At 38.5% G+C, this 25103-nt stretch overlaps 2 protein-coding genes across 6 annotated transcripts in view; one reads left to right on the forward strand and one right to left on the reverse strand.

Moving 5' to 3' along the window:
- The window catches only part of lhcgr (luteinizing hormone/choriogonadotropin receptor), a 165320-nt gene that overhangs the window by 78518 nt on the left and 61699 nt on the right, over window positions 1-25103 (reverse strand). For 3 of the 5 annotated variants that reach the window (XM_079635579.1, XM_079635578.1, XM_079635580.1), the window contains one exon: window positions 20199-20292. The gene's annotated coding sequence lies outside the window, so the exon portion shown is untranslated. Of the gene's footprint in view, window positions 1-20198; window positions 20293-24609; window positions 24713-24843; window positions 25095-25103 lie in introns of those variants that run through there. The other 2 variants (XM_079635577.1, XM_079635576.1) reach the window with 1 other exon arrangement.
- Window positions 207-20353, forward strand: bcl2l11 (BCL2 like 11). The gene is made up of 4 exons (XM_079635587.1): window positions 207-562; window positions 2331-2590; window positions 6361-6494; window positions 20215-20353. The coding sequence occupies exons 1-4, from the start codon at window positions 546-548 to the stop codon at window positions 20305-20307; spliced, it is 504 nt and encodes a 167-aa protein (XP_079491713.1). The 5' UTR covers window positions 207-545; the 3' UTR covers window positions 20308-20353.

Below are 25103 nucleotides of genomic sequence, written 5' to 3' on the forward strand. Positions count from 1 at the left end.
AAATATACCACAGGGGAGACTGTAGCCCATGCAAAAGAAGAACTATAGTGCTTTTGTTCCAGTTTAATCTAAAGTGTTTGTGTACATTTGGAGCTTGATGGTGTGGATTGTGAAGAATATGTGGGCTTGACCATTACAAGCCCATCCCCCAGTGGGCGTGGCTGTCTCAGCTTCTACTGTGTGTATTCGCTCAAGTAAATAGAGTTCAGAACAACTTGCACCGCGCAGCAGACGCTCGAGACTGAGCCTTGGCGAGGAAGTGCACTTAAGAACCGACCGAGACAAAAGACACACTCCAAAACAATCCTGTGGACATTTTACAAACAGGATCTTATATGACAACTGCTCTAAAGGAAGCAAAATCATCGAGAGTTTTAGAGGCATCGATTGTCCGAGATTGGAATTGTACTTCTTTTTTTTTATCTTTTATAACTTTTTTTTAAAACTTTTTTTTTTAATCTCTGGATATTTGTAAATTGACCCTTCGCTTTGTTGTCGTCTTCATCGTTAACACAATGCGCTAACGCGTTTATGCCTAAGCGGATATGTCTGACACGTCCAGGTGAGTTCATAGTATACTGGGGTATCGTTCTGAATGCCGGCTTTAAGGCAACTTTATTGCGCTTTTTCTGCATATTTCAACAGTAAGATCGTCTTTCAAAAGGACTATGCGTTTTTATAGCCTATACGCGTCTTTACATTTGATAGCCGTGATTTAAAACCCCAAAAAATGGGTAAAATGTGGCTATTGCTTTGTTTATTTGCTTTGTTCGCATTGTTTTATTATCCGCGATGAAGTTTTATTCTGGCGAATTATAACGCACAAAACACTTAAGTTGCGCGCGGCGGCGAAGGAAAAAAAAAGCGAAACTTCAGAGGCGCGCTGTCTGGTCGCTTTACGTAGTGTCCAGCTAAACAATGTAAAGACAGCAAAAGTTGAGATGTAGTAGACGAGTCCACTCCCCTCTGTGGCCATTCCGTGTTGACATTTAACCAGACTGAATAATTCAACTGTGTTTTGCAATGGATAACGATAGGCACCTGTTTGCTTTGTTTTCTTTGCCGTTATCCACTCAAAATAAACGTGTAAATACGATAAAACCCGCGGTTGTTGTAAAGCTCTATGGTTAGACCCTACCTACTAAAGTAAAAGCTATATTTATTCGGGTTTTACTTTCGAAATAAGACTCGAAATGTTCCTGGCAGGAAAATATGGTCATTTGGAATGTGCTGTGCGATGCGTGTTTTTATTTACGATCGTGTTTCTTTTACGATCGTCTCAGTCTGTCGGTCTGTTTAGATTGATACTCGCATAAGTTTGCGCTATTGTCTGCTTGCCTGGACACTTGGCGTCGACGCGCTCTTATTAATAGGAAACTTTTGTTGTGTTGCGCACGATATTGTTTCGCCGCCGCTCTATTTCGGTGAAAATAAATCGCGAAAAACTCCACGCTCACTCGTACAATAGCCTATACTGGCAGTAAAATGAGCATTACGGATCGCTGACAAGTGAAACTAAATACAAAAATAAAGGCATCGCAATCTAGTTGCGTCAAACTCCCCCCTCGTACAGTATACAACATTCATTACTGTCAGTAAAATGCTGACTTAGCAAGTTGACAAATTATCAAAGCAAGAAATAAAGAAAACCGAAGAAAAAAAAATCGCGATGTAGCCTAGTCGCGCGCGTCTACTGAGCAGACAGTAAAGTATGATACGCTTCGTATCGGTATCAAGTAGTGACTGACAATTGCAAGAGCAACAAATATAGCGGTAAGTGACACAACAACAGCATGACATGGAGTTTGTTCTATTTCTATATTTGTTTTGTATTTTATAGCCTACATTTGTCGCTGTTTTGTCATTGTTGCTGCTTCGATGTTTGTCCAAGCCGGCGTGACTGACAATGTTTACTTGGTTTACAGAGAGAACTCTACAGGGATGTGTTTTCATTTTAAAAAGCCAGACATAATAAACCTTTCTAGGCTAGTTGGAGACAAAGAAAGATGAATGCGTGTACATTCCGCTACAGCGCGAGCTCGAAGTACAATTCTGTAGTTTCACACGATCGCTTCGCGCGTTATAGAGTTTTATCCCAAAAATGTAGACTGTTTTGCTGCAAGGAAGAAATAGGAAGTTGAAGTGGAGCTCGTTTGTGACGCACTTCACCGGGTTACTACTTTATAGAGTTCGCTGCACGCTAAGTTTCCAAACGCATGTTAATCCCCACGAAATAGACGGGAAATTCTAAGCCCCTTGACAGCAACCCACACAATTCCTCTTCGAAACGCTTGCAAAAGACAGTAACGAGTGTTTTGTTTGTTCTGCAGAGAGCAAACGCTGCCCAATGACCCGGCCTCGCGGGGAATCGGAGAGAGCACCGGTGGCGAGCACTTTGACTTCCCTCAGCCGAGCGATGGGGACCCGTTAAGGGGAGGGATTTCCATGTCGAATAGTCACCAATCGAGGTCACCGATGTACAGAACCTTCTCCAGGTCCTCTAGTGGCTATTTTTCCGTCGGCAGCGATTCTGTGCCAGGTTCCCCTCTAATGCCTAATATTTCCGAAGCGCAAGATGACCAAAATGATGGTAAGAGCCCCCTGGCGAAAAAAAGGGCACAATTTTGTGGGGTGTGTAAACACAACACTGACGCCTGACGCGACGGATAGCGAGGCATAACGGTTTTCTTTCAGTGGATTAGTCCGTTAAGAATTTGATTATTGCAAATCTAAATATCAAAGCAGACGAGGTTCCCCGCTCTGGTGTGATCATTCTACACGCGCGTTCTAATATTTAGACAAAATTATTCATTATTTATGATTAGTGATCATTTCTGGGGCTTCAAGTAAAAAAAAAAAGCATTTTATTATATATATTTTTATTATTATCTATTACCATAGGAAAAGGGACAATTTGGTTTTGGCCTGGCCATGGGGGTCCGTGGACAGGTATATAAAACAGATTTTCTTTAAAAATATTTCTAAATTAGTTCAAATGTCCCTGGGTCTGTAAAGGTTAAAGGGTTAGTTCACCCAAAAATGAAAATTCTGTCATTTAATCACCCTTATGTTGCTCCAAACCTGTATGGGTGTCTTTCTTCTGTTTAACTAAAAAGAAGATATTTCGAAGAATGTTGTAACCAGACAGTTGACGGTAGCCATTGACTTCCATAGTAGGAAAAAAACATACTATGGAAGTCAATGGCTACCGTCAGCTGTTTGATTACCGACATCCTTTAAAATATTTTCTTTTGTGTTCAGCAGAAGAAAGAAATGCATACAGGTTTGGAACAACATGAGGGTGAGTAAATGATGACAGAACTTTTATTTTTGAGTGAACTATCCCTTTAAGAAAAACCGTCACAATAAACAGTGAAAGATAGTACAAGCAAAGGTGCATAAAAAATATTAATATTGTCACAACTCACAGTTTATGAATGTAACCCATTTAAGTGCTTTGGATGTTTAACTTGGCCCTCAGTTTTCTACATTAGCGCTGTGATAAGCATAGTGTTTTGATGCTTGGCAGTGCACTTGTCTTGAGAATCTCTTCCAGAAAGCATGTTCTTCTCATTTTGAAGCAGGACATATCTGCCTAAAGCCAAGTCTGCTCATTTATCTTTGTGACAGAGACTCTAAAAGGAATAATCTGAATTTACTTTCTGTTAAGATAAAAATTTTCACTGCATTAGGAGTGTGTGTTAGTGCAAATAAGTGCACATGCATTCTGAAGTCTCTACACTCCTGGACAAAAAAAGAAAAGGGCTAAACCAAAAAATGGCAAAATATTTAGTGGTCTCTTAACCATTAATTTCAAATCACTAATTATGAAATCAGCAAGAATTGCACAAATACTGTAGATAAACTCTCAGACAGCTTTTTAGAGGAAGAAGAGTCAGTGTTGTTCCACTCAATGTTAATGGCTTCGAACAGTTCATGAAAAAGGTCTCCCAGTTCGTTTGAGTTTAATATGCAACCAAATATTTGCTATAGGGTTTAAATCTGGACTCTGACTGGGCCAAACCGTGAGCCTGATGAACTTGTTCTCAAGCCACTTCTTGGTTGTCTTCAGTTTGGGCAGGGACATATTGTTGTTGATCATTCCTCATTAGATAACAACTTTTAATTTGTGGGAAGCAAACCATTGTGCAATATTGTCCTGTACTTCAAAGCATTAAATTACTTTTCACAGTGAATCTAAAAGCTAAAAGGGCTCCACACACAATGACACATCTTCCTCTATGCTTCACTGTGGTATGCATTTATTATTTCTCAGCAGATTTTCACAAAACACCGCTCTGCAGAATCACCATGCAACTCATGATTCATTGCGCTTCATCACTCCACACACAACTTTTCCTACTCTGCCAAAAACTTCATTCTGGCTTTTTGATGTTTTTCTGAGACAGCAATGGCTTTTTAAGTAATACATTTGCTTAAATTCTGCTAATTTCCTGACCAATAATTTGAAGTTAAGGCCATTAAAAGCTTAGTGTTTAGCCATTTTGGGCTTGGACTATTTTTGTGTGTGTTTGTGAAAGGCCTGCTTGGTCCATTCACAACATCTTGCAAACCCAATACACCCGAGACGCATCTTCTCATAATGCGTCTGATGGAGTAAGCTGATTTGCCTGTTGTCTTCTTGTTTACCTTCTGTCAACGAGGCCTCAATAAGGCAGTCAGAGAATCAGCCTTAGTGCACGCAGTCAAAATAGACTAGCCGGTCTTTTGTGGAGGCTAGACATGAGATCCAACCATCTCTGTTTTCCCTATTGAGAGCCAGGAGATATGAGATGGCGATAATTGTCTTCCTGTAGCCACTCTTAATGGCGAAGAGAAACAACAATAACTTATCAAGACTCTCATCTGTTGCTCGCCCGACAGGAGTTCCTCTACCAGTGGCTCTTGTTTATACCTTTAGCTGCTGCATTGTTTTGGCACAAGGTCTTGAATTTACGCGTATGAACTTTGTGCCCTTTTTTGTGGACCTCTTGTGGGTCAGACGTGTTATATTCGGTCCAAAAGATGCCGTGATAAACAAAACCAGAATATAGCACACATTAAATTTGACTTCAGCAATACTGATTTAGATCAAAATGTGTCCTCGTTTGAGATGTTGTTGCTGGCTTTGGGTTGTAATGTAAAAGCACAAGAGAATGAGGTGAAAGTGTTGACTAAAACTTAAAGTGATATTTAGATATTGTCTGGTTAAACTCGAACAGGTCTAGCGGAGTTGTGAAAGGAAATGAGTATCCAATGGTCCTAATATGATTGAGCACTGAGAAATAACAGTCAAACAGCTTCTCGCTTGAGTCATAGCTGGAGATCAATTTGAGTTCAGACAGAATTTGGGTGATATTAGTGTTTAGCCTCATAATAACCTCAGTCGTTCAGCTACTGTCTTACCGCTGACAGAAGGAGTCAATTTAACACTGTTGGCAAATATTAAATCATGCTACTGGCCGTGGAAAAACTAAACCAGAGGTTGCAGAGGTGGTTGTTTGCATCAGAGGATGCCATGCAATATACGAGAGAAGATGTTTGATAGAAACAAGTGGAATTGAGTATATGTTTTCATGAAATTAAGCTGGTTTACTCCTGGCCTTCTGTGTAGTTCTTTTTTTCTTTTTCTTTTTTGGCTTTTGTAATCTTTAATCCAAATTTAATAACTTTGAAATTAGATTTTTTTTACAAATCATTCCTTTTGTATTGCAAATAACTTTAAATAAAAAATACAATATTCATCTGTGTTAGACCTAGCTTTATTTAGGACATTGTTTTAAGACAAATGGGAACTTTAATTATAATTTCACGTTTTTAAATCCCTTTAAATGAAAAAAAAAAAAGTATTTTGTGTTCAATGCATATAAAAATTGAGAATATTGTGATTAAAATTTTTGCTAAAATTTTTTTTATAAATTTTTTATATATATATATATGCCCATCCCTTTCATTTGGGGTTTGAACGAGCTCTGGTAGTGTTAAGGCCCGTTCACACCAAGGACGATAACTAAAAAGATAACAAAAAGTTATAGTTATATATCTAAAAATCATTCTCAATATTAAAGAATAGCAGAGTTCACAACACAGCTATAACGATAACGGCACAGAGGAACAATATTGTTGGAACAATATCACTTTTAGAACGATTTTATCCCACTGATGAATGATAACAACATTGACTCAAGTCAAGTCAAGAACGATTGAAAAAAATCTTCTTTTTTTTCAGAAAAGCGACATTTACAAAAGTGCGCGCTTAGAATAAACAGAACGATATTGTGTACTGGTGTGGATGCTAATATAGTTATCGTTCTTGTGTGTCCAGGAGTATCTTAAACGTGCCTTCCATTGTGTTTTCAGAGGTATGGTTCGCCGAACATAGCCCCCAGCACGCGCAGATGGCAGCACCTGTTGGAGCCATGCTGCCAGAGATGGCGGTCGCTCAGGAGCTGCGGCGCATTGGAGACGAGTTCAACCGTCTGTACGTTCAAGGGGTGAGTAATATTAAGGTCCTAGTGTGGCACCGTAGGATCAAGCGCAGGAGATCGACGATGATGTCAAGACAAGACACCTGTATTTATACAATACAGATCGTTTCAAAGCAGCTTTACAGTGATAACAGGAAAATGATGCATTTCGGCTGTTGTTCAGATCTGATTCAGTTCCGTTGTAAAAAATCATCAATTATTAAACTAGTTTATTTAATCTATAAAGCAGTTCTGCAACAAAAAAAAAAGGATGTCATCGTCCAGTTCAGTTCTCATACAGTCAGATCAATAATATTGTGGAATATTAAGTGTCCCCAACTAAGCAAACCAGAGGAACCCAAACTCCATCAGGTGACAGAATGGAGAAAAAAACACCTTGGGAGAAACCAGGCCATCGTACGAACACGGTGCGATTATGATTCAGACTGCATCACAAGTCAGAATTCAGATCAGGATCGCTAGCATTCAGATATTCATCCAGTTCCTTTTGCTTGAAGATCAGATTCATCACGGAGCCGAAGCTGGCCATAGGGTCTGTGCGGAGGACCTGTCTGGTTCTTGTGGTCTCTGCTGAGGATCTGTGACGAGGCCTTCACAGGGGATTGTCTAGTTGACAGGATCTCTGCTGACATTCAGGGCTGCGTTGAGGTCGTGTCTAGGTGCATCTGATCTGAATATGGACCGGATCCGGCTGACTACGGTAACCTCAGGACAAGGATGAGACGGACAGACTGATAGTAGCGTAGATGCCATTCTTCTTATGATGTAGCAAGTACATCGGGTGTTATAGGAAGTGTTCCCAGTTTCGGTTGAGCTAATTTATGCAGCCTAGCACTCATGTAACTGATTTAAATAACATAAATTGATAGTGTGTTGTGTGCATGACAGGTTAAAGAGATGTGTTTTTAGTCTAGATTTAAAAATGAAACATGTTCACTCACTAGAGTATAGATTTCACTCGCTCTGTCTGTCCAGGGGAGCCAGTTTGAGTTTGTGTTTTGAAGCCGCCCCCTCTCATATCAGAGTTTCAATCAGGTGTTGCTGAGGGGAGCGCACATACGAAGGCAGTATCACAAGTCTCTGCAGATCAGGGCCTTAATGAGGGAAATGTTTACTCCACCGCTGTAAAGGGAGCTTTATTTTCATAACTTGTATTTCTTAATGTTGCATCACTCCAGCACCAGTCAAGAAATCACGGTTCTTCATAGACGATCAAGGCTCATGTGGTGTTCACACTTTGTCTTTCTTGATGCCATTGCCCATTACTAGACTATACAGGGTTTCTGCGGGTCTTAATTTACCCTAACACAAAATAAGGCCTTAAATCTGAGCAGAAAGTCTTAAATTCATAGTCTTGGCATTCCTCCCTCAGAATTTTATCCTTTTTTTTCAATACAAATATCTATACTTCTTTGATACATTTGCTTAGATGCTAATTTAAAATGAAGTATTGAAAAATTTTGCAAACTGAATTGTGTATGCTTAAAACAAAAACAAATGTCAACGAGTTATGAGAACTTTCTTTTTAATTAAGTGGATTTGCCCATTGGCAAATATTTGTTCTTGTTTTAATCAAACTCGCTTAATTTTGATCAATTTCACAGAAAACAAATCTTCACATCTTATGTCATTTTGCATCTCCAGTGAATGCATCTATAGACAATTGCAATGGAAAACAAGAAACATATGTACCGTAAGGTACCGTACAAGATATTTACATATTCTAGTGGTTGAGAGCAAAGGTTTTCAAGTTACTTTTTTGTAAAGTAATTGATATCTGTTGGAAGTTGTATTTTCAATATAAATAATTGTGTTTATCCTTAGACATTTACATTTAGAAAACATATTGCGTATTGTATTTAGAAATTGCGTATAGAAATTTTCTTTCTTTCTTTAGAGATACAATATCAAACATACACTTGTTCTTAAAAAAGTCTTACATTTACCTTCATAAAACCTGCAGAAACCCTGCTATACACAGTAGTAACTGTTATTAATTAAGGGATTTATGGTCCTTCTATGGAGTCCCACTTTTTCTTTTGGATATTTTATTAAAATTATATTTTATTAAAAAAATGTATGTGTGTGAGAATATGAAATTAGCAATACTTCAGTACACTTTTGTGTGTGAAAAAGGTCCTTTGTCTGTTGCCAGTAGCGTAGCGATGTGTGAAGCACAGCTCACACAAGTCACCTTCAAACCAGGTAGCTTTTTTGTTGGTCATCGTGGCGATTTTGTGTGAACAACATGAACACGAGTTTTACCATCACGTGAAACTCTCAAAAGCACAGATTCATATTAAAATTTGCCACACAAAAAACAATCGCAGAATGTGATTGTACTTTATTATTCGCAATTGATTTACTACGCATTGATGAGCAATTAATACATTTTCTGATGTAATATAGATATGGCCTTGTTAGATAAGAAGTTAATGTTTATACAGTTGAAGTGCTGACTAATGTTACGATGTTATAAGTTGTGTAATGTATTCCTTATGCAAATATCACCATGCTAGTACAGAATGTCCACCTTTGATTATCTATATGAACATGCAAATGCATTTTTCTGTGACGTTACTGGTTCTGATAAGATTCTGTTTTTGTAGGGGTTAAATCTGAGATAATTGATACCTCCGTTGAAGAGTTATAGCCTTTCACCTCTTTGACTCCAATACAGTATCATGCTTCCTGTTTGGGCAGCCGTCCAGTTGGACAAGGTTTTGTCTGGCAGTATTTGTGTTTATTATGTTGTGTCAGACCTTAACTTATGATCTCTACTTGGCCAGTTGGAAATTTACAAACTTCTTTGAGGATATTAAGTTGGTATGACTCTGGAAGAATAGTTTCTTGTAGTCGCTCTCTGTTGGAGTTTTGATTGAGGCTGTCTGTGTGAGCTCAGTATGCAAATAGAAACTTATCTACCCTGGCTATCACTGTTTGATTATTGCTGCGTAAAATTACCTTAGTCATTGTTTAAGTGAACAAGATCTGCAAACCTCTTGAAAGATTTATCTGTAGGCAAGAGTCCAGACGTGCTCATAAACCGCTCAACGCCACATTTATTAGTGGTGTTTGTTAAGGTAACAGTCACTATTTATTGCTCATACTTTGGATTGTATTTGAACTAAAGTCTAACAATAAGTTTTAGATGTTTAGACTGAGGTATGCAACAACATCTTCATGTTACCTTTATTTTCTTAATGCACTGCTATTCATAAGTTTGGGGTCAGTATGATTCTTTTGAAAATCTGTTATGCATTTATTTGATCAAAAATACAGTAAAAAGTAATACTGTGACATTTTATTGTATTTTAAGTCAACAACTGTAATATATTTTAAAATATACTTTATTCCTGTGATGACAAAGCTGAATTTTCAGCATCCTTGCTGAATGAAAATATTCATTTCTTTCCAAACCTTTAAACGCTAGTGGAATATGATTTGTTATTCATTTGATTGTTAAACTATGTCAAATGCTTCCTTCTGCCGGTGGCAATATTTTGTTGTTGTTATTTTTTCACTTTAAGTAATATCCTTCCAGAGCAATCGCATGACGTCAGTGAGAGATATCCTTATAGAATGCCGAGTGTCACATTTACAGTAAACAAGTGCACTTGATTCATCAGTGCGGGAGTGATTCATTGTTGCTGGATTCGTCATGTTTGCCTGGTTCCCCAGACACACCCTGTAGCCTTATCAGAGGAGATGCCTAGGTTGTCGGGCCCTAGAACGGCCCTTTAGCCAAAAAAGGAGGTTCTAGGTTAAAAAAAATTAGCTTTTAAGTTTTCAAAACAATTAAGTTTGGCTAAAAAAAAAGTTCTCATTATAATGACTGTATGAATTCAGGTTCTTGAAAGAAGAAAAAGTTTAAATGTTTTGATTTTTAGTTGTTTTTACCACATTTAGGGACAGATTTACCAGCGCAAACACTCATTTGGCATAAAAAAACAACTGTGGGGATTTACTAAAGAAACAAACACGCAGTGAAAAATTAGCGCTGAAAAGGTGTGGACAGGGTTAATTTTGTGACTGACCTTATTGCATATGCATTTGTAGGAGTTTCCCTTTCAGACGCTAAACTAATGGGAGGAGAGTATTTACATGAAACATGCAAGTTGATTTATTAAGGTTTGTCAATTTTAAGGTTTCTGTCAAAGTCATTTTACTGGTATTTGCCCCAAAACCGCCCCAAAAAAACCCTAATGTCTTAAACCAGATGCTAATTTGCACTGCTCTTGGTAGATTGCGTTGGTCAGTATGGAAATGATCTGGCTACATTCATTCTTTTATTTCAATCAGAACTTTCTACTCCCATCTGCGCTTTTTTGGAATAGCGTTGTTTAGTAAATCTGGCCCTTAATGTCTGTTTGTCTTATTTTAAAACCTTTTAAGTCCTCTTGAGGCCCCTTTGGAAGCACAGCAGGTGTATGATTTTGGCCATTTTGGATGTTAAAAGAACGCAAAGCTTAAAAGTAATCTTCAAAGGAGAAAAATATATAGCGTCTGCGAGTTTCATTCGAAAGTGAGATGCATTTAATGAATCACAACAAGCAGGACTGTGTGCGTGACAACAGTGTTTCAGAAGAATCTCGGGAGGAGCAGAATTCACCCCAACCCCCCTAAACCGCCCACTTCTGTTTAAGACTCAGACTAATAGCCCTGGTGGAGTTTCTAATAGGCCGAGGGGTCATCTGAAAAGAGAGAAGAAAAAAGAGGGACAGAGGGAGGGTTGCATGGCAGAGAGCTGTAGTGTCTGGGACAGCTCAGCTTCATTATGTTTACCCTGCGGTTAAGCTCTGGGCTCTAATTATGCAGCGGGTCAGTCTCCTCAGCGCCACAGAGACGCACTCGGGCCTAGCGAGAGTCGCTCACAGTCAGGGTCAGAGGAACCGGCTTGCCAGCATCTAAATGGAGGGGTTGGACTCCACACTTTTGTTTATTTCTCTTCTCATGTGTCTGTGATGTCACTTCAGGAGTTTGTTTTGACGCTCCTGTGTGTGTGTGTGTTTGTTTATTTATTTAGACCATGTTTGTTTGACATCTATACAGCAAATTTTGGAATGGCTGATTTGAAAAACTGTCAATGAACTGCAGTATTACATATGAATGGTCCTTGTCTGTGTGAAACTCAGCGGACTGCTATATGGTTGATTGGGTGTTGCTAAATGGCTGATAGTGTGTAACAAGTAAACTGTGATGTAGATCAGTGGTTCTCAAACTCTTTGACTCCAGCGTCCCCCCTTTTCCACAACAATAGTTGAAGGCCCCAGTTTTTTTTCCATGATTTACTGGATAATGGTTTTTAAGGGTGTGTTCACACTTGGCATGTTTGTTTTGATTAAAACGAACCCTAGTGCGATTGCTCTGTTAGTGCGGTTCATTTGAATAAGTGTGAACGCTGCCATCCGAACCCTGGTGTGCACCAAACAAGCGGACCGAGACACTGAAAAGATGGGTCTCGGCCCACTTACAAACGAACTCTGGTGCGGTTCGACTGAAATATGAACGCAACACGGATCAAAGACATGTAAACGAACCAAAAACAGGACATGATGGCACAAAATGTGACCCTAAACAGGACAGAATGCTCACGCCTGTTTTTTCTCGTCATAGTCGTGATGTTGTCCATCACAGTTCGGTACTGGCATCAGAACCACATCTCCTCACCGCAGATCTTTGATTGTGTGTGTGATGGAGGGATTCCTGCCGCTGTTTTGACTCCTGGTCAGAATACCATCATATGTAGGCTACGCATATACAACGAGCGCATTTAGCCCAGAACACAGCATTGTTGTGGATGTTCAGTGAGGTCTGTCACATAATATACGCTATAAAAGCTTTTTTTTTTTTTTTTGATTCAGTGTCAAAAATGACAGTGTGAATGCTAAGCGAACCAGGACTAAATGTTTTATTTAGGGCCCTTTCACACCTACCTTGTTTGGTCCGGATTTTCGGACTTTTCAGTTTGAGCCGAAACCTCCCCCGGACCATGGTCCGGACCAAACAGACAAAATTTGGTTTGATGAAAAGAGGTAGTCTCGGTCCGGATCAAACTGAACAAAAGGTTTGGTTCGTTTCTAGTGTGAAAGCATTTTCTGTATGGTTTAGACTTTCAGAGCTTTTACAGGAAGTTCCGGTGGTTCACGCGTAACATTAGCCAAAGAAGACAGAAGATAGCAAGAAAAATTAGCCGTGGGAGGATGTGGGGAGAAGAGGAGACAAGGTTTTTAATTGAAATATGGTCTGACGACATATAAGAAGTCAACTGGAAAAAAACGATAAAAAATACAGACACTTTCCAAGTATTTTCGGAGAGCATGAGAGAGAGAGGGTATGAGAGGATGGGAGAGCAATGCCACCTGAAGATAAAGAAACTGCGGCAGCAATATACAAAGGTCCGCAAAAGGTGCATCGACAAATGCGTAGGACAACTAGCCTCGCGTATAGTCGTGCTGCAGGTACAGTAGTAATGCCATGATAATAACAATATAGTTGCAACGATATGCGTCTGTTCATTCATTGTTGTCAAAGTTACCCGCCGAATTGACAACACGCTGACGTCAGACATACACGTCAGTTTTACAAACCAATCAATGTCAAGATGCAGCCCACATAGATGATGACGACAGGACGCAAGTATGTCATGTAGTGCGCTCGCATAATTGCAATGTGAAACCAAACCAAAACTTACCATAAACTTTGCTTCGGACCTTGGTGTGGACTTTCAGGTGTGAAAACACCCTTAGATTTCTTGGTCCGGACCAAATGAACCAAGAGAACTGAACTACAAGTGTGAACACTCTAAACATTATTTTTACTCCCGATTTCTAAAAGATTTTAGAACTAGAACTAGAAAAATGTGTATTCACTATAAACTACCCATGGAGTTATAGTTGTATTGATTTAATTTGACAGGTCTTGTCAATCACTTTGAAAAGTAATATCATACTTCTTCTATTCAAAAGGCACGGTTTGAGGTACAATTCAGTCAGTATGAGTTATGTGTCTAATAACATCTAATACTTACTGTTAGGGCTTTATTCAAATACTTAACACTAAGTAAGAGGAATATTAAAAATGATGCATGCCACTAATAAAAACTAAATTAAGAAAACATGAGCAATCAAATCTCTTTTGGCAGTCTTGTTTATTAAACGCAGCGGCGCAAGAAACCCGTGTGAGCTTTCAGTTCGAGTTCCTCTCATAAATAGAAAAATAATCAAAAACTTCAGCTGGGATTTGTTGGAGACCCTATAATAGTCCTCGATGTGCAGTGTTATAAAGTCTGTTTCCAGATCGTTCCCTCTCCTCAGCACTTCTCCAGCGCTGGCTCTCGGTACACCAGCACCGATTGAGGAGTGCTGGTGTGACATGCTAGCACTCTGTTAGTAAGCAGCGCTCTAATGCAGAGCAGATGTCTGGCCACAGAGCGCGCTTGTTGTTCCAGCGCCGCTAATGTCTGCATCTCGCCCTGCAAAATCGCACATGACGGACCTTTGTCAGCTCTTTGCATCAATGCTCTTTTGTTGCAAGCCTCTTCCCTGGAGAAATGGAACAGTCTAGTGCATGGTAGCTGATAAAGTTTCTATTGAGTCATGCGGCTACCTCTCAGGAGATGATTGCATGCGTTTATGTCCAAGCATGCTGCAAACGTACTGTCTCCCTGAGGGTTTGTGCTGTTCGAGTGACTACCAGTAAGTCAGAACTTCGACTTTCCCTCCTGAAACTAGAAGTAGAAAAAGATGCTTCAGTTGACCTTAAGGTCTGCTCACAAGTTGGCATGAAACGGAAGTTGCGATAGTCATTTCTTTTCTACAAGAATAAGAATAAAATGCAGGACGGGACTTGGTTTTGTCCATGGGGAGTTGATTAGATAGTCGTTGTTTGCTATTGGTCGGTCTCATGTGAGTGACAGGTTGACCCGCCCTTTTTTCCTAGCTGATGAACAATAAAAACACAGCCAATCATAATCCACCTGATTTTAAAGAGCTCGAGCATTGGAAGCAGCAGATGATAAAACTCTAGTGCACATTTATAATAAACCGAATGCTATTGTCTGCTGGTGTGTGGACGCTAATCTAGTTATCGTTCTTGGTGTGACCGGGCCTTTAGTCAGGGTAGACGTCATATTTAATCTGATGTGGATGAAAATTATTGTGCAAGTACAGTGCATTTAATGTGTTATGTGCTTGGGTGGTAAATTAAAAATAAAACTCTGGAAAACGTTTTAGGATGTGAATTAGAATGCAAGTCAGATGATAAACATCTAATAAAAAATTTATAATTTAATAAATCACATTTAATAAACAATAAGAAAATCACGATAAGACCAGTAACATGCATTACAAGTATTATTATATGATTTTTAATGTACACTTTGCAATAAGGTCCCATTTGTTAACATTACATTTAGTTGGCAATACATTTGTTGCAGTATTTTTTATATTTTTTATATTGCAGTATAGTATTTTATAAAAATGCATTGTTAGTCCATGTTAGCTCAGGTCTGTTACATAATATTAGCAGATGCAACTTTGGATTTTAAGAATGTAATAGTAAATGTTGAAATGAACATGAACTAAGATCAAATAAATGCTGCTGTTCATGTTGTTGTTGACAAATGGAACCTTATTGTAAAGTTTTGATTTGATGAAATATTGTGATGTCCCATAATTCTCCTTCCTCTGCATCTGTTTGCACTTTTCCCTATTGTTTTTATTGCATACACTGATTCAATAAATATATATCCCATCTTACAACTTGACAGTGCAACTGCAGGCTGACATGCAGCTAATTAGGTGTAGTTTCTTTGTTCTCGATGTTTTTCTGTTTCGTGAGTTTGTCACATGCTATTCCTCCACGTAAACTAAAAGCACATGCGCTTGTGTTGTATTACATTGGTTTTTACCAGCTCTGGCAATAGCGGAGCAGCCATCTGTGAATGCATTAGCAGCTCGCTACAGTCTGTGAGGATTGTTTTGCTGTGCTCTGGCTTTGTTGAGTTGTGGCAGCTCTGTTTTTCTTGCATGTGGTCACCGGGTTTATTGACACGCCAGACTCCTTTGTCCATGCGAGATGAGTCAGGGATGCCACTCTTTTACTCTCGTACGGTCTCCCTGTTTGCCCCCTGTCCCACTACAGATAGCAAACTAGATAAACACCATCTTTTGTGTCAAGATTGTTTTTAAAGCTAACAGTGACGAATTGATCCCAGATGGAGGAGACGAGCGCTGATCTGTGTCGACTCAAACCAGGCTGAAATAGTAAATAAGTCTGCTTTTTTCACTCCACTGCGGCGCATAAGCTAATTGTGCTTGATTAGAGGGATGATGCGCCCCTGTCATTTTACACGATCTGCAGTGTCACGCTGGTTATGAAGACGCGCTTACCACATCACAACCGAGAGCCTTTTCTTGACCCGCTTATGTTATGCATGCAAAACACAACTGCTCTTTCGTAACAACATACGAACGGTTATGTAAACTAGCGATAGACCAATAAATATGATGGCATTTGGCTGTTTTATGATGTTTATATTGGCTGATATCTGTGCGCAGTTAACCCTTTCACACTTAAGTTTATAATATTCTAGCGGAGTCCTTGGCGTGAGTTTTTAAAATGCATCGCCTTGTTATTTTTATGGCGCCCCGTCAAGCTTGTCACATGACACTCTATGACTAATACGTTATTCAAAGTATTCACTAACTTGTTAACTGTATTGTGAAATTTCTGATTCTGATTTTCAAATATGTGTAAGTAAATGTATTTTGCCATTTAAACATCTAGATCATGTTAGTGGATTTATAATGTGCAATAGGCAATGCAAATACATCCACTTCCCCTGAAAGATATAAAAGTAAATGGCCGATGAAATAGAAGAATAGAGTAAACTTTATAGTAACCTACACAGTACACAGATGAAAGGATCATTATTGGCACCACTTCAATCGACATTAGTGAGTATTTTACAAGTACTTGTGAATTTAAACTGAAAAATGAACTTTATGTGGTTGAAAACACTGAACAATTTTGACGCATCTGACTCTGGCTCGGTGCCAGCCAAAGTGCAAGAGCAGATTTTAATTTTAATTTAGCAGTTGGTCACATGACGCACTGAACATTCTAATCACACTGGTGTGATTGGATGTGTCAAAGGGTTAATAGAAGCATTAAATCTCCCTCCAAATTTTAAAATTGAAAGTTTAAACTTTCAACAATCTATCAACTTTAAACATGAATTCTAAATGGTTGACTCAATAATATCTCCTTTTTAGATGTCAAGTAAGTGCTTTTCATTTTGATTGAAATTGTGCCAGTGGTTTTTGCAAATGCGGACTAAGGCATTTACACTAATCCATATACATTTTTAAATACATCTTTTTCTCCACATTCAGTCCTGTAAAAATTTAGCTTTTCCCCTCTCCACCAAGTGGATACGTTTGAAACCCACATTTTTGTGTTGTTGTGTGGACTGTGAAAAGGGAGGTATTAGAAAATACCAACAGTAAGCGGTAAGATATTTTGCTTCTAAAATGATTGTGCCAGATAAACAGTGTGAGAATTTTATGTCTGGTCTCTTAAGTATCATCTCAGAGAGTTTTTATTATGATTTATGCATGCGCAGTTAGATGATTTAAGCGTTTTCCAATGTATCAGTGTGGATGAGAAACTTTTGGAAAGCACTTGAAACGCTAGTGTGGAGTGGACAGAGAGCTTTTGAAATGAAAACGTCAATGTATCCAGGTTAATGTAGACATATACAGACCTATAATGTAATAGTAGCTCAGCTTCTTTTAGCAAGTATGCATGTTAATCGCACTACAGCTGGCCTATGCATTGTGCGCTTGATATGATATGCACAACTTATATTGTGCAATGACAGTCCTACTCTCTTTGTTATCACTAATGGCCATTAAAAAACCCATTACAGTAAGTGTAGTATTTCAGATTAAATGTCCTTCAGGTTTAAAAATGTGGTACAGCTTCCTCTCTGAAATGCCCTTTGCATTTGGTTCAACTAAACTCAATGACCTCAGGAGTTGTTTTGTTGTGGAAGTCATTGAATAGAATGGTTTAGCATTGACTCACGTTCAAGTTGAAAGTCATGTGAAAATATTCAGCATTTGAAACAAGTCTTTCTCTTTGAAGTACATTCAGTTTGAGCACTGCAGTCACTGTACTGACTCATGATTCTCTCGTATAACCACACACACACACACACACTCTCACAGACACACACACGCACACACACACACACAGAGTGAAATCTTCCTCCATTTCAGTCCACTTCCTCCTCACCTGTTTCCTCTGGCTGAATACACAATCCCTCCTTGGGCACGTTGTGATTTTTGGCAGGGCTTTTACTGAATTAAACGTTTTTTTTCCACTCTCTGCATTTGTTTGTAAAGAAAGTGTTTTATGACAGGGGCTGATTTAGACCACATGCTGCAGGCCCATTGTATTCATAGACACACACCTGCCTTGATTTAGCGATTTAATTAACGTACGTGTGTGCGATAGCAAAGTGAATCTAAAATGGGTCAAAAATGGGCCATATTTTACCCCAAAACCAGAAGAAATTATATTATGCATGCATAAATATTAACATTAGCATAATAGTTACGCACTTAATCCCCCCCTAATTTGTCATTACTGTAATTTTTTTTGTATTTTAAGATAATATTTTAGTTTATATTAAATCTATTATATTATTTATATAATTGAATATCTTAATGTATAAAAAAAGAAAGAAATAAAAAGTTAAAAAGTTTGGTCCAGATTTACTAAACAGGGCAAATTAGCGTGAGAGCGCAATTCAAAAAATCCGCAGATGGGAATGGAAAGTTCTGATTAAAATTTAAAGAAACAAACGCAGCCGGATCATTTTCATACGGACCTACACAATCTACCAAGACTGGTTTAAGACATGCTTTTTTGTGTGTGTCGGTAAATAATGGTGCGAATACCAGTAAATTGACAAGCGCAAACCTTAGTAAATCACCTTGAATGATTCATTTAAATGCTCTCCTCCCATAAATTTTGCATCTAAAACATTAAAATATATATGTATATTATATGGGGTGAAATACGACAGACATGTTGTTTTATGAGATTCTCCCAGTCTTGTTGATTGTTGGGTCTGTAGATTCTTATCCTGGAGGTGAGGGGGACGCCCAGGCCTGGTGTTTTTCATCCTCCTTTCATTCTCTACAGGAAAGGCTTTTTTTCTCGTCACTTTTTCACTGTTTCCTCACGAGTTCCTGCCAGTCTCCTGGGGGAAATGCCCCCGCTGCTTATCGCAGTCACTCAGCACGCCGGGTGAACGCGAGCTCTGAGATACAGGCTAAAAAGAGGCCACCTGGTTCAGGTCAACCGCTGCCAAATCTAACTCGACTCGGAGCTCACCGGATAACCTGTCAGCTGCTAGTTCCTGTATTGCATTTGTTGTAGATCTCATCGCCGTAAAGATACTGTAAATCCTTCAAAGCATCAAGGTCTCAACACGGTATTTTATGTGTCAACATGGTGCACAGTGTCTCGATATAATAAGCTGAAGGACTTACCTGGGCGGCTCTTAACTGTAAAGATTAGCAGATATGAGTCAGAATGATTTCAACATGTGCGTACGTGCACTAATATGCATGTGTCTGTCTGTACATTAGGCACGGGTCAGTTAGTCAGGTATACTTGGAACATTTAGCATTTCGATCTAAAATCAGCCCCTTTGCTAAAAATCATTTTAGCATTTACCAAATGACCCTGCCCTGGATCACAAAACCAGTCTGGAGCCGCACGGGTATATCTGTGGCAATAGCCAACAATACATTGTATGGGTCAAAATTATCGATTTTTCTTTTATACCAAAAATCATTAGGATATTAAGTAAAGATCATGATCCATGAAGATATTTTGTAAATTTCCTACCGTAAATATATAAAACATGTATTTTTGTGAGTGAATGCAGCACAATCATGAACATAAATGCACAACTTTAAAGGAGATTTTCTCAATGTTTACATTTTTTTGCACCCTCAGATTCCAGAATAGTTGTATCTCGGCCAAATATTGTCTTATCATAACAAACCATACATCATTGGAAAGCTGATTTATTCAGCTTCCATATTATGCATACATGCATACATTCAAAAAATGTAACCATGTGACTGGTTTTGTGGTCTAGGGTCACAAATGTGTTGAAATGATTTACAGGATAGATGCAACATCAAGAGTTAGTGTACTATACTTCCAGCATGCCAATTTAGCAACATCACAGCTATTAAAACACCACTTTTATAAAAATACCAACAAATGCAATAGAGCGCTGCAGTGTCCAACCCGGTTCGCATCACCCCGATTCCCTTGACAAAAACCCAATAGGATTTTTCCATTGGCTTATGGATTATTGCAGAAATTGAGATCAACGTTTTTGATTCTTACACGTTTTGTTCATCATGATAGTCTTCACAAATGATACAATCGGCAGAAGTGAAAAGCTAGCTAGGCTATAAACGAACTACACAAACCTGAAAGTTTGAGTTAGAATAGTTTGCAAGAGCACAATTATAAACACAACGAGGCTGTGAAAGAGAACTAGGAACCGGACACGGAACCGGAAATGCTAAAATGCTAGCTTCCAGCGTTTGTCTCTATTCTGATTTGCAATTTGTCTATTTAAAAAAAACACACCTCTGATTCTCATTTAAATACCTTGTTTCTCTTTCAGGCCCAGCTGCACGCTCCCAACGAACATGTCATCGTCATGTGGATGAACGACCTGATCGGACGTCTAGTACAGTTTTTCCTGCGAAGAAGATGATTGACACATTGAATGCCCAGCAGACGTGTAGCAAACATGTAGCATCTTACAACCCCCCCTCTCCTGACTGTATATATGTACATAATAAGGGATAACAGCAGTGCTGCTCTTCCGCAACCTTTTCGGGTTTCGGCGTACAGTTTTGGACCTGTCGGGATGTGTGCAGATCTGGACGAATATATTCATTGGGAACCCTCGGCCATCCATAGACTGACTCACAGCAGAGTTTCCTGCGTTCACATGGAAAGCTGAGCCATTAGATGCTGTGTTGACAAGACTTAAACGTGGAGGGGTTTTTTGCTCCGCATAAGCCTCATACGGAGTGTGGAAACTGTGCCTGTTTGCCCTTGACATGTCTCTCCTTTTTTTTTTTTTTGTCTTTACCTTGTCTTTTTTCTTCATGGCTTTTATATTTATTTTTCACTGTATTTAATTTGTACATCTTGTTTTTAATTTCATGAACGTGGATGTTAGTCGGTCAAGCGTGGACCTTATTGGTTCCTTCACGTGTTCAAGTTTGCACTTGCGTTTGGTCTGCGTAGTCAATACAAATCAGATTAAATATTATATAACAATCCCATAACAGAAAATGAGATTTGAGAAAACATGTCCGAAAACATCAACAATATATACAGAGATTTTACTTATTTTGTCAAAAAAAACGTTTGCACGATGAATTAACTTTAGCCAGTCTTTTGTGGATTTGACATTGGCTTCCGAGCCAAATAATGAAAGGTCTTTTCACATGACTCGATCCAAAAAACTCTATGAAGCACCAAGTACCACATTATCTCTTGGCGCTGCTTTCCATGCAGATTAAGCATTGTAACCTTTAGTACAAGGGGGAGGAACATAAATATTAATTATGTGATATGACATTCACTCAGTAGTCCATACTGTTATGCTAAAAGGCAGACATTGGCAAGTAAGCACTACTATAAGTTATAGTTTAGCTGCTACTTCCCATCTAAGTGCATCGCTGCTGACGCAACCATTTGGAAGAATCTTCTGCTACAATTTTGCACTGGAGCAAAGTAAAAATTACACGAATAAAACGATTATTTCCCTAGAGGGCGCAACCTTAAAGTGCGGTTACATTTACCGTTGCTCTGCGGCATTTCGCAGGCGAAAGCCAGTCATTTCAATAGGAATCCACATGTTCGGGAGTTTCACGCGAGGAAAAAAAAATAGTTCTCCACGCAGATTTCGTTCATGTTCAAGTTGGTCATACAAATTCACTGCTTTGACTGACAGAAAGCTGCTTGGTTCGAAAGTGACTTCTTTGTAAGCAACACTATTAACAATAGACCTTTTTTTGCCTGCTAAATTTAGCTAACGTAACCGCATAGTTATACCTATTGATACATCCTTGCTTATAATGTAACATTCAAACTTCAAACAATTTGAACTCTAACCCTTTTTTGCAGCTGACCTTTGCATCCTGAGCAGTAAAGTTTTGTAAATATACGTTTTACATGTAATTTTCCGGTTATAGGCTCAAATGTGCATTAAGCCTTTTGTTTACTTTCACTATTTTCCGCTTTGCCAGTACTCTGTCTGCAATGCTTTTCATGCAAAGGTCAAAGTGTCGCATTACAATAGTGTTTAGAGATGAGTCATGTGAAAAGGTCTGACAAACATCTTCAGGTACTAGAACAGTATATGAATTCTTTTATGTAAATGAAAATCTCATTTGACAGGCAAGGGTAGTGAGTATGTGTAACTAATATGGACGTTTTTATTATTTTATGTCGGAAACATTCCACATTTGGCATTTCGATTTGTTAGATTCCTTGTTTGTTTCTCAATTAGAAATGGGAAACGAGAACAAAAGTGAAATTTTAATGTTCCAACACATTGTGCTTATGCCTAGTTTGGTGAATCTAGTTTAGGTCAAGGGGTTATGTGGATTTTATCATTGTTCTCCCAAAGTGATCATGCATGTGAAAAACACTGCGTTGAAGTGCCTTGTTCAAGAGAGCAATAGTGATAGAGCAGGATTTTTTTTTATTACCGTACACCAAACTTGGGAATGAATTTGCAGCCCTTATAGTTAATTGCCCATATCCACCAGTAGTGCACACATTACAACCACTGTTCACCACCAGCCTTACCCCACATCTTACTAACTGGCTTGACTAATTGACCTTTAACCAGCCTCAGGGACTAAGGGAAATACACCTGTGTAGATTTCTTGAACAAACCGGTCTTCCATCTTTACTTTGGCTTATTGGTTCTTCTCTTTTTTTTTTACCATTGTCCCAGTATTCCAGTAATCAATGCACAAGGCTCAGAACGAGTCATCAAGTATGTTGGTATAATAATAATGTTTTATTTTTAGATGGAAAGAATTAAGTAAATATGAAATGATGTGTTGACTACCTACCATGAAAGGTATTGCTGAAAGTTTAAGAAATAAATATATACGGTGTGTGTGTAAAAATCCGTCGGTTAGATATTCCTACTTGGCCCTGTTATCATATGAATTGGTTTGTATATCAGTTAGATTGTTTCTCTTTGCCAAAATGATAATGTTTAGCTTGTCTACCGTTCCAGGTTTACCACTCAAACCAAAGACCTCGTTTTTCAATGCTTTTGGCATTGTGCGTTGTGTCATGTTCCATGTTTTCGTTCTCTGCCTTTGCTGAAGGATTCTTGCAGCATTCCCGTTCTTTAGCCCTTTAAGAACAAACCTTTTTTTTATTTCTTCTGAGGGAAATCCATGGATTTCAGGCCAACCTGTGTTTCTCACTGGACCTCTGACTGAGTCTCTTCAGTCCTGTTGCACTGAACACCCGCATTGCCCGATCTGACGCCACCCAGGACCCAGTACAATTGTAGCACAATGACAATTTTTTTGTTTGTTTGTTTGTTTGTTAAATGCATCTTTTTGTATTTTGCACTGAAATTTTCTGTGCTAATTTGTGCAATACAGCTGTAAATAAAAGCCGCTTTTTTCAACTTTCTAAATACCGACTCAGTCTCTTTTAATAAGCATTAATCCACAGATTTTACTAAAAATGGATGGACTGAGTATTTTATTGATTCTCTGCAAGAAAACAAAGTTGGATCAACATAAAACGCAAAAACTCAGGGAGAGAAAACAAGGTAATTTTAGTATCAACTAAAATTAATCCATTATAAAATGATGAATACACTGCAAAGGATTGCAGAGCTAAATAAGCAGAAATACACTTTAAATGAAATGGAAGATTAAGGCAGCAATGCTATGATAAATTAATCAGTATGTACATGAATAAACAGTTCTTGAATTGGAATATATTGGAATACATAGAAATACGCTACAGTAAATTTACTTTTTGATTTAAAATTCCCATTTTAAAATATGTGCATGCTTCATTGCTCTAACTGCACACTGTAAAAATGTTTTCCCAAAGGAATTTGTCATGACTGGTCAGATTGATGATCATTTCAAACCTGACAACATTTATTGCGTTACATAATTGAAAGTCATTTACGGGTCAGATTAGGTACAACCTGCATGAAAAACTCCTGGGTCAATGTTACGACACATTTTACAAAGACTTTTTTTGTTTTGTGTGAGATCTGGAAACTCTCTCTTCCCCCAAATGAGTAGCCTATCAATGATCTTCAGCAGAACATGGAAAGTACGGTACCTTCCACTTGGCACAAACTGTGACACAATTCCATAGTTTGCACTCAGCCAATCACCTCTCAGTCTCAGTGTGTACTGGTCACATGACTGCACGTGCCCTAAGGCTGAAGGATTTATTGAGTATTTTAGTTGTCTAACTTTAGCATGATTCAGTTAGCCATGCAGTGACATGAGTCTGTTGATTTGGTGAAGTCTGGGGGAATAAAACCTCTCAATGATGTCACAAATAATGATATATTTTGTCATAATTTTTTTTTAAAGAAAGACGGCCATTGCATTTGTTGCTTCCAGCCAATCAAAGTGTGCAAGTTTAAAAACAATTTGCAGCACAGACTGATAAAAGGTTACACTTTTGATCTTTGATATGAGGGAAAATTCTCAAGGAAATGAGATTAAAGAATGACTTTCAATACAGCTGATCATCATAAGTACACTGTAAACATTATAATGTCAACATCTATCCTAACTCAAATTTCTAAATTTACAGCCTTTAAAATGAAGGGAAAAAACAGTCTAAAATAAATAAAAATTGGAAAAACAAAATCAACCTGGCAAAGTAATAATAATAATAGGCTAGGCCTAAGTTATAAAAGAGCTATTGTGTTACATTACTACTTAGAGGGATAGTACGCCCAAAAATGAAAATGTACAGTTGATTTACTCACCCTCAGGCCATCCGAGATGTAACTTTGGTGATTTTTTTCGCTAGAAGAAGATATTTTAGATGAAACCGTGATTCTTGGTGATTCAAGCCAACGGCTACCGTCACTTTAGGAGTAAAAAACAACAACAGGCAAAACAAAATTAATACCCGTGGCTCTCGACTATACATTGTGGTCTTATGGAGCGAAACGATCGCTCTATACAAGAAATTATTACATTATTTACAACATTATTACCTGTAAGTTAAGCTTCTGCAAACGGTATGGACCCGTTGGCAGTCTTGAGCGCGTGCTTTCTGTCGCATAATGACGTTCCTCTCTGTGTTTGTTTCAGAGAGGGAGGACGCGTGTGTTGCTTGTATCTCACATTCACAACTACGGTAGTTAACTTTACACTAGTAGTGTTTTGCTTCCGTGTTACAAACGAAATATACAACAAACACATCTCTTTCTTACGCACTTACGTCATACTGCGACCGGAAGCTCGCGCTCCAGAT

Source organism: Phoxinus phoxinus (genome assembly GCF_949152265.1).
Source record: "Phoxinus phoxinus genome assembly, chromosome: 14".
NCBI classification, from domain to species: domain Eukaryota; kingdom Metazoa; phylum Chordata; class Actinopteri; order Cypriniformes; family Leuciscidae; genus Phoxinus; species Phoxinus phoxinus.

Coding starts and splice junctions, on each gene's coding strand:
- bcl2l11 (XM_079635587.1), top strand. Junction 2,591..6,360: donor GCAAGATGACCAAAATGATG/GTAAGAGCCCCC, acceptor TTGTGTTTTCAG/AGGTATGGTTCGCCGAACAT. Junction 6,495..20,214: donor ACCGTCTGTACGTTCAAGGG/GTGAGTAATATT, acceptor TTTCTCTTTCAG/GCCCAGCTGCACGCTCCCAA.